General features: G+C 36.7%; 1 protein-coding gene across 1 annotated transcript in view; it reads left to right on the plus strand.

The window, feature by feature from the left end:
* Positions 1 to 8,764: 8,764 nt before the first annotated feature.
* The window catches only part of LOC107865579 (disease resistance protein RGA2-like), a 64,392-nt gene continuing 62,058 nt past the window's right edge, over positions 8,765 to 11,098 (plus strand). Inside the window, exons 1-2 of the mRNA XM_047408128.1 lie at positions 8,765 to 8,830; positions 9,332 to 9,431. Of these exons, the coding sequence (XP_047264084.1) occupies positions 8,765 to 8,830; positions 9,332 to 9,431 (166 nt within the window). The remainder of the gene's footprint in view (positions 8,831 to 9,331; positions 9,432 to 11,098) is intronic.

An 11,098-nucleotide genomic window follows, 5' to 3' on the forward strand; every position in this document is an offset into this window, starting at 1 on the left:
AAAAAATATATATATTTTTACAATACATAAATTTACGCATTCTCATTTATTATTATTTATTTGTTACTAACACTTTCTTACAAGTGTTTATATAGGTTATTTTGGAATACTCGTCGGGAGTTGTAGTCAAAGAGGCTCTTTTAATTTTGTATTGTATTTTATATTCTTATATTTATACAAATGTTATTATAGTGAAAACTTTATTTTTGGGGCATTGGGCGGAATTTCCTTTATTTATACGATTTCACCTCGTGTTTATGCAAACTTAGGCCGTTAATATTTACATTAATAAATTAAATTAATCAATTAGTTTACATACTTTGACATCATAAACATTGTGATATTTTTTGTTCAAATAAATCTTTACTTTTTTCTCGTAAACTTTAAATCAAGTAAAAACATTATTTTTTAATATTTTTCTCCTCATGGCATGTCAAGAAACACTTCTCTTCATACACGTCACAAAATATTTTTTCTTTTCACATGTAATTTATATATTTTTTATACATATGTTTTTACTTGTGTTTCATAACAATATGTTTTATTTATATATTTCATAGACATATACCTTTACATAATTTTAAACATTTATATTTTTTAAAAGAATTATTTTATATTTAATACATATTTTGTACATTATTTTAAATATACCTCCTCCCTCTTTGAAAAATTTAGTCTAGCCGGGTACCATATTTGTGTATCTCGAAGGGTCTAACCCCTTTCCTTCGGGATAACTTGAACCGTTACCTAGAATCTTAAATTGTTTTTTACAAACTAAATACATTAATCATATTTGTTAGTAAATAGGTTTCCTTATTTTCCTTAAAAATTAGGTGGAGACTCTGTATATAAATTCATTCTTTTCGAGTCCATAACGTCGTGCTCATTTTGACCTTATGTAGAAATAGGGTATGACAGAGACCACTACCGCTGTGTTGTGGTTGAAACTGGAATCGCTGTGTATGACGAAGAGCCTAACAAGTAAGTTTCATCTCAAAGAATTACTTTATTACCATCACATGTCTGAGGGTGCGTCCTTGGAGGATCACCTATCCGTATTTATGGAAATCGCCTCTGATTTAGAGTTAAGTACGATGAGGAAGATCTAGGGTTCATTTTGTTGTTTCTTTGCCTTCATCATACACGACCATTAGGGATACAATTTTATATAGTCATGATACCCTAACTATAGATGAAGTCTATGATGTGTTGTTGTATTGCCTCGAGTCTGTACCCCGGATGTTACACGGTATTTATGACCCCAAAGGACCATAAGATAACCCATGACTGATATCTACTCTGATCTCTGAATAACATACTGAAATAAATGAGGAAAAATAGGCTGAAATGCCATACGGTTCATAATCTAAAAATCTGATAAAGAATAACAACTATAATAATAATCTATAAAATTGAATACTGTCTGAAAGTCTACTCTGAAAAGCCTCTAACTGAACTAGTTGAAAGTGGAGTGAATGTGACAATCCCACAACTAACTCTATTTACTGAAAATACTGTATCTACTAAAATAATTAAATTAAAGAGTATCCTCGATGGATGAGGACTCACTACTAAATCTGATACTGCTGGCTAAATCTGAGTCTGTCTATACGCGGATAGGAACCTGAGTGTACGAACCTATGATATGAGAAATCATAGCACAAAGAAAGAGTATGCGTCAGTATGTGGAATATAATGGTATGCTAGATGAGGTAAGACTGAATGCAAGGATTTATATGCATGAACAATAACTGACTGAATGATATAGAATAACTGAACATGGGAGTACATGGATAATTTGAAACTACTGTAAATACTGAGTATGCAATACTGTGCATATTTATATACTTTAATTGAGCTTTTCTAAAGCTAAGTATAAGTTCTGATACTGAGGAACTGATAGTCTAAGTTACTAATAACTAAGTTACTGATACTGATCGACTATATCTGACAGTCTTGATTTTGTACGACTGAACTAAATTTTATTCTGAAGGCTGAGACTAAAACTATGGGAGGTAATCATCTCACCGACATGCCCCAAATAAGATAACTAAGTTAGGGTCCAATCTATAACCCCAATTGGAAGGGTGTTAGTACCGTGCCATGGGTAAAGACAACTGAAGAGATAACCTCATCTGGTAGGTAATCTAATAAGAATGGCGGAACCCTCATCTGGCAGGTTAAAACACCTCATCAACCCTCAACTGGCAGGTTGATGTCTCAACCTACTCTAGCTACATAGTTTTGGAATGCAAAGATTTCTTCTAAGGATCATACCCTCTACTGGAAGGTGAGTCCCCATCTTTGGGTTCACTTAGTGCTGAATCCTACTCCTAACTGAAAGACACTAAACTGATTATACTGAACTGGACTGGACTGATACTGAGTTTACTAAGTTTTCCTGAGTTCTGTAACTGACCGAGATTATTGAGTTCTACTGATCTTGACATGACTGATGCTATTCTGTAACTGACACTGGCTCTAGGTAAATAGCTAGATTATCGGGTATTAAATATCCACAGGACTCGATAGCATGAAAATAAAGTATAACATGATCTTGCAAAGCATGACAATGTACACTTGTTCATAATTCATCTATAGAGACATTTTATCAAACACTTGTGGCGCATAAGCTTGTACATATTCTAACATGTCATAATCTCATCAATTTATTCTCATGGACATTCTATCAAATACTTGGGGAGCACAACTTAATGCACATAATCATGAATAACATATAAATATTGCACTACAATGCCCAAACTTGCAAATTCATAGATTATAACATGGGAATTACCCAATTCAACATACATGCTGTTTCAATTTCATAGAAACCACAATTAATCATGGATTGAAACTCAATTAATGTCATAAAGATGGATACAATTCAATTTCAAATATGTAAATCATAATTCAACAATTTTGTAGTTTTAAAAACAAATTCTTGGACTCTATGGGTGAAAGGGACCCATAGATGAACAACTAACATACCTTGGAATATTAATTCTTAAAGGTTATTGGAGAAATTGTAAGGCTTTTTCTTGTTTTTTTGAAAGCTAGGGTTTTGCCCCTTTTGAGAGAGTGTTTTAATTTTGAGAGAAAGTGAGGAAATAATAAGATAATGGATTATTTAGGGGTTTAATTTTGTGTTTAGACTGATGTGGGGTCATGGAAAATTACCCAATTACCCCTGGAAAAGGATATAAAATTTTGTCGCGTCGGTCCACTAGAAAATAACAACTGGGATTGTGGCTTGTGGCACGATGCAGTGGAATTACGTTGCCATACTGGATGCGACTTGTAAGTTTACCGCGATGTTGTGACATCGCATAGTTTCACTGGAAAATGGACAATTGTGAAAATGAGCTTTGGCAAGATGAGCCAGGATCACGATGGAGCTTTGGATTTGACAATTGCCATTTGGTCATGCTCCGCGATGCTTTGGGTACCAAATTGGCACACTGCTTTACTAAAATGGCTCTAACTCTTCGTCCGGGTGTCGGATTTGGGTGAACTTTATATCATTGGAAAGATGACTGAATTTCCTACACATTCATAAGATCTAAACTGAAAATACGGAGTATTTCAAAAATTTTATACAGGATAGATCATGGACTGAGAGTGAAAGTGAGCTAGGGAAAGACTGGGTATGTATTACAATATCTCCCCCTTGGGAACATTCATCCTCGAATGAGACTGATTACACTGAGGAACACTGATAGACTGAGTTTAGACATTGAACGTGCACAACTGAAGCATGACTACATGACTGAACTACTGTCAAGATGAGTTCCCATACTGAGCATGCATATCTGATGCATGAGTACATAACTGAGACTATTGATAGACTGAATTTTCATACTAAACATGCATTTCTGATGCATGAGTACATGTATGAACTTATTCATAAATGCATGAATGAATATTCAACGGTAATGGATACCAAGTTTTTGATTATAACTGGATAGAGATCTGAATAATTCTAAGGAAGACTGTTTACCTTAAGTTGAATCCGGATTTATGGAGAAGAGTTGAGGATACTTGGTCCGCATATCTGCTTCTTCTTCCAAGTAGCTCCCCCAACGGAATGATTCCTCCAAAGAATTTTGACCAAGGGAACTTCTTTGTTCCTCAGTCTACGAATCTGTTGATCAAGGATCTGGATTGAAACCTCCTCGAAAGAGAGATCGTTATGAATATTTACGTCCTCTAAGGGGACTATGACTGCTGGGTCACCAATGCATTTCTTTAGCAAGGAGACATAGAATACTTGGTGTACTGAAGCTAGATCAGAAGGAAACTCAAGCTTATAAGCTACCTTTACGAAATGATTGGGAATTCTATAAGGACTGACATATCGGGGACTGAGATTTTCCTTCTTGCCAAACCTCTTTACCACCTTCATGGGAGAGATTTTTAAGAATACAAAATCACCGATCTCAAACTCGAGATCCTTTCTCCTCACATCTGCATAGGATTTATGTTGGCTTTGGGCTGCCTTAAGCCTTTCTCTGATCAACTGAACCTTCTCTAAGGCATCAAACACTAGATCAGGCCCTACTACTGCTGCCTCACCTACTTTGAACCAACTAATTGGAGATCTACATCTCCTACCACAGAGAGCCTCAAACAGAGCCATCTGAATACTAGAATAATAGCTGTTATTGTATGTGAATTCAATCAAAGAAAAGTGGTCATCCCAACTACCTTTGAAATCAACAATCTCTCAGCATATCTTCTAGAGTCTGAATGGTCCTTTCTGCTTGACCATCTGTCTGAGGGTAGAATGTTGTACTGAGGTAAAATTGGGTACCAAGACCCTTTTGGAATGCATTCCAGAAATAAGAGGTAAACTGGGTACCTCTATCTGAGATGATAGACACTAGAATTCCGTGTAACCTAACTAACTCCCTGATATAGAGTTTGGCATAGTCCTTGGCTGAATAAGAGGTATAAACTGGCAAGGAATAAGTTGATTTGGTCATCCTATCTCTGATAACCTATATAGAATCATGCTAATGATGAGTACGAGGCAAACCCATCACAAAGTCCATGTTCACTTCTTCCTATTTCCATGTGGGAATATTGAACTCCTGCATGGAACCATTAGGCTTCTGGTGCTCAATCTTAACCTGTTGACACATAGAGCACTTAGCTACAAACTCTACAATATCTCTCTTCATACCACTCCACCAATATATCTCCCACAAGTTATGGTACATCTTTGTGGCCCCTGGATGAATTGAGTAACACGCACCATGTGTTTCTGTAAGAATTCATTGCCTCAAATCTTCCACTCCTGGCACACATAGATAACCCTGGCAATGCAACACACTGTATCCCCCTTAGGAGAAAACCTCAACTTTCTAATATCTGACTGACTTTTTCAACTTAACTAGACTGGGATCTCTATCCTACTTTTCCTTTACTTCGAAAACTAGAGATGATTCTGAACTGCTCTGCACCCACATACTACCTTCTGCTGAATCAATTAAGTGGACACCTAGAGTTGGGCAAGCTGATGAACTTCCTAAGCTAACTTGTTCTTACCATCCTCAATATGAGGAACACCACCCATAGACAGTCTACTGAGATCATCAACCACTACATTGGCCTTGCTCGAATGATACAAAATACTTATGTCATAATTTTTCAATAGCTCTAACCACCTTCTCTGATGCAAATTCAAATTTTTTTGAGAGAATACATATTGAAGTCTTTTGTGATCTATGAACATATCAACATGCACCCTATATAAGTAATACCCCCAAATTTTTTAGGCAAAACTACAACTGCTAACTCAAGGTCATAATTCAGGTAATTCTTCTCATGGGGATTAATATGTTTAGAGGTATAGGATATTACTTTACCACTCTATATGAGGAAACAACCCAAACCTACTCTGGATGCATCACAAGACACAACTATAATGACCCGCATTTTGGGCTAGAATGTAAATCGTCGTTCCTACGCGTAAATATTCTAAAAGCCATAAATCCTATGAAAATTTAGTGTGTTAATCAATTGTGTAGTGTGGGAATCTAGTCAATCATGAATTGAGATCATAGAGGTCCCTTAACTCAAGGACAAGTTGAAAGCCTTCCTATCGATTGAGTCTTGGTGAGCGTTTAAACTTGGGTCAACTTCAAATGACCCTAACTTTTTGTATATAACGAATTCGAGTGCCTACTATATATCAAATGAAAGGTCTTTGAGTATTATTTCCAACGCAATTAGTTTTACCTTAATCCAATATTGTAGTATAAAGTTATGCTTATTTTTCTTTAAAGTGTCTATTTGCCAAAATGTGACGACGAGGCTGATGACATATCAACTAGGTGACGCCTATTAGCCCTAGTCTTCAACCTAGGGCAAAAAATGGTAAAATCCATCCGAAAACCAATGACCTAGGTGATGGGCTATCACCTGAGTGACGGACCATCAACCTTGGTAGTCAACTGAAGAAATTTTACAATTTTTTATGATTCCTTGGGGTATTTTGGTCTTTTTCTCACACCAAAAACCTTTCCCATGAATTAAATTACACCCTTAACGTTATTAGTCAATCATTATCATTTATACAAAATCAAAATCCTCTTTTCACTCTCAAAAGTAAGATCAAACTAGGGTTTCCACGAAGAACAAGAAATCAAGAAAATCACTCCGTAAGTCCAAGATTTCCTAGGAACGAATCAAGATTCAAGTTCTACTCTTTAGACATTGTAATCTAAGGTATGAGGGGGGTTTTATAAACTATATGGGCTTGTTGAAAACACATTGAATGAGTTTTAAATTAATAAAGATTATGAATTTATAAAGAGTTTTTGGAATTTGCATTTGTAATTTTGCATTATGAACTCTTTAAATGATATTATTGTTTTGGTCTTGAGGCCTTGACCCTAAATTGATTTGTACTTGTATATACATATGTATGAAATTGAGATTGAATGTTTAATTGAGATAATGGACAATTATTAAGCCTTTTGTTTTTGTACGTTATGAGCTATTTAAATTACATTTAGAGAAGTAAGATACAAATGTCTTAATTATTGTTTTTGACTTGACTATGGTTTTAAATTGATGAGAGGGTGAGAGGGTGCTTTTGCATGTTGATATATATTGAAGATATATAGAGAAGGAGTTTCATATTTTGTCACAAACTTCATGACCACCACACGTTTGTTGAAATGTTGAAAAGAGTGATCGTTGCATAATTTAATAAATGTTTTGAAGTATGAATTTTCATAAATTATTGGAAGTATGATGGTCCAAACCTTATGCTTGAAAGAAGAGACTTTACAATGATATTTTATGGATCAGAAATATGACTTGTAAGTCTTGGTGTGACGACATCAACACTGATAATGCCATAACAGATTCGAAATATAATAGAAGTTAGATTTCACTTATATTTTTAGAATGTGAGTTTTTAATGATAATTGTTCAGAAAAGGTTAAATTTGGGCTCAAGAGATGTTAGGTTGTTACCCAAAGAAGGCACGAGTTCAGAAAAATCATTGCCCGAAATCATGTTTTGCCGATGCTGTTTATTGAATCCCCAAGAGGATTATACGCTGGCCTAGTGCCCTGTGGCGTATCAGAATGAAAATCAGAAACTCCAACTCTTACGGCAAACTTGGATGGGGGATTGGCCGCTGAGTCAAGGGAGGACTCCATATAGCCCGTGGGCTCGTAGAATTATAGGGCGAACCACCTAACTCAGAAGTAATTCAAAGATTAGAACTGCATTGTCAAAATCAGTTTAAGATCTTTGAAATTGCCCATTTGTTTTTTAACTATTTCTTGCATGATATTTCAGACTTTCTCTCATCTATGTTATATATATGTAAACAGATTATTTTGGATTGTTCTACGTACCAGTACATTTGTATTAACCCCCTATATTTCAGGGTCTGAGGCTCAGTCTAGAGGTCCCGCTAAGCCATAGATCTATTAGATAGAAGTGTGCATTCGGTGAGTCTTCTTTATTTTGAAAGACCTATTTTTAGAACATTATTATTTCATTTTGGTTTTGGGTCCGACTGGGGCCTTGTCCCAGTTTTAGACAAGGTATTATATTCTGATGTATTAGAGATTTTGCAGACTGTGATGGATGTTTTCTTGATACTTACTGTTTTCATTCCTTATTGTTGAGTCGAACTCAGTGCATGACCATGATTTTGTTTGTTTATTTCCATATTTCTCTTGTATTATTATGAATTTTATGCATGATTACCAGATATAGAAGAGTGCTCGGGCCTTCATGGTTAGAGATGCTTGTCACGGCCAGGACCCCGGTTCGGGTCATGAAAAACTTGGTATTAGAGCACAGTCCATAGTCCAGGGTGTTTGTGAAATCGCGTTGAGTAGAGTCCTTTTTATGAGTGTATTGCGTGCCACACTTATAAATGGGAGGCTACAAGGCATTTAGGAATATCTCTCTTATTTCATGATTTAGTTCATGCAATAGAGTCTGTATGTTCTCTAATTAATGATTTCTTGTGTTTGAAAAAGTCATCATGCCTCCCCGTTACACCAATGAATAGAATGCCCAAACTGAAGATGTCCGTTTTACCCATAGGATGAGGACTTATAATAGGGTTCATACTTCTGAGTTTGTTCCTACTTCAGGAGTCGATCCTATTTAGACTAGCCCAACCACGACACTTAGGGCTCCTTAGTCTGGGAGTAACCATACTCAACCTCCCCAGAGAGAAGTATCAATTGCAGAGTTCAGACAGTCAATACATATGATAACCTAGTCGATGGCTTCCCAGGCTCGATGGTCTGAAAATATTGGGTCTGCATCTGGTGCATCAGAGATTATACAGGTTGGTTAGTTTATAAGGCTGAACCCATCTAAGTTTATAGGTAAAAAGGTTGAGGAGGACCCACAAGGGTTTGTGGATGAGTTGGAGAAAGTTTTTTGGGTGATGCATGCGCATGAAGTAGAAGGAGTTAAACAGGTGGCCTATAACTTAAGTGTAGCTAATCAGTGGTACAAGGAATGAGAATATTCAAGAAAAAACAATGCTAAGACTTCTGTATGGGGCAAATTTGTGGAAGCTTTCCTGGACCGATTCTTTCTCCAAAAGTTAAGAGCGTCCAAGGCCGAAGAGTACATGAATTTGAAATAGGGGAAGATGAGCATGAAGGAGTACACCCTGAAATTTAAACAGTTATCCCGTTATGCGCCAAAATTGTCGGGTAACATGAGGGCCCGTATGATGAAGTTTGCACCAAGTCTCTCGGATGACTTAGTGTTAGAGTACAAAGAAGAAATGCTGAACAGGGACATGGATTTCTCTAGACTATCCATTTATATGCAACAGATTGAAGAGAAAAAAAAAAGACTGATAGAAGAAAGGGAGAAAGATATGGAGGTCAAGAGGGCCATATCTACAGACCAGAGCTACAGTAAGCAGCAAGGAGGTAATTGGGGTAACAGGTGGCCAAAGAAAAAGTTTTGGAGTAATGCTCAATCATCCGCCAGTGCCCCAGTGCCCAGACCTCTAGTTGATCGACGGTTTTAGAATTTCCAGCCTAATAATGGATCAGGAATGCAGAATACCCAGTTCCAAGGTAGTGCAGCTTAGCCATATCAGACTTTTCCACAATGTGAGACTTGTGGTAAGCATCACCTAGGGAGGTATTAGTTGGGAAGGTTGGTGTGCTATACGTGTGGTAAGTCGGGCCATTTTCAGAGAGAATACCCATCCCCTAGGAGGTGTGTGCATCTACTCTCCGGTGTAGCATGTGTGCGTGATGTATACTTGATTTCAGTAAATGTGTGTGAATTTAGTGGAAAAAATTGGTGGGAACATTCTTGAGTGAAAATGGTCACTATGAGTTGTCAATGGTTCTCCTTGGACCTATATTCCTGAGTGTGTATGTCGTGATTATGATGAAGAAAAAGGGAATCGGTGAATGGAAATTGACGAATTTGTTAGTGTGTGTCCTTTTATATTTTTTGTTATTTTGTGAATTGGTTAAAAAATGAAACAAAAGGTGATGGGGGTAGGGTAGTGGCATAGGGTAGGTAGGGTAGAGGTAGAGTAGGACAAAATTAGGTGTCAATATCATGCGCCTTTGAATGTAAACACAAAGTGTTTTCAGACAATGAAGTACACAATGAGACAGAATTTTGTCCGGACCATTATTCAAAAAGAATGAAACAGAAGGAAGGAGGGAGACTAGATCTTGATTTAGGACATCCTACCTACCCTAGTTATGAGAGAATCAATTCAAGGGTATCTCCAAAGGAAGGAGAAGGACTATACCGAGTTGCAGAGTCGAGTGAGGTCCCATCGAGGTTCCGGTACGCGGCTTTGTTATTACATCAAAAATGAAAATTATAAGTTAAAACATAAATGAAATTAGAAAAATCCTATCTATGCAGCTTCTTTTGGACTCTTGACTTGAGTTTCATCACCCTATTCTTCAAGAGGGCTCCTGACTTGCAATTTCTTCAATTTGTTGCATGGCTTTAAATTTCTTCACCCTATTGTTTGACTTTCAACTTCTTGACCTTGTTGTTTGACTTTTAACTTCTTGACAACCTTGTTACTTGACTTTCCATTTCATCACCCTATTCTTCAGGTGGGCTCCTGACTTGCCATTTTATCACCCCGTCTTCAGGCGGGTTCCTAACTTACAATTTCTTCATCCTGTTCTTCAAGCGGGATCCTTACTTGCAGTTTCCTCACCCTGTTATCCAGGAAGGCTCCTGAAATCAAAATCAAAACTAGAACTAAAACTATCCCAAACAAATACTATGATAAAGAAAGATTTCATTTTTTTGAAAATAAAGTCCTATTTTCCAGGAGGTCCTGAACAAAACTAAATTTCTATTTTTCCGGTAGGTCCTGAACAAAATCTAAAGTTTTATTTTTTAGGAAGGTCTTGAACTGAAAGTAAAATCCCATTTTCCAGGAGGGACCTGAAAAGAAAGTAAATCCCAATTTCCAGAAAGGTCCTCAATAGAAAGTAAAATCTCATTTTCCCAGGAGGGTCCTAAACAGAAAGTAAAATCAAATTTTCCAGGAGGGTCCTGAACAGAAAGTAAAATCCCATTTTCTAGGAGTGTCCTGAGCAGAAAG

This window comes from Capsicum annuum, chromosome 3, assembly GCF_002878395.1.
Source record: "Capsicum annuum cultivar UCD-10X-F1 chromosome 3, UCD10Xv1.1, whole genome shotgun sequence".
Lineage (NCBI taxonomy): Eukaryota > Viridiplantae > Streptophyta > Magnoliopsida > Solanales > Solanaceae > Capsicum > Capsicum annuum.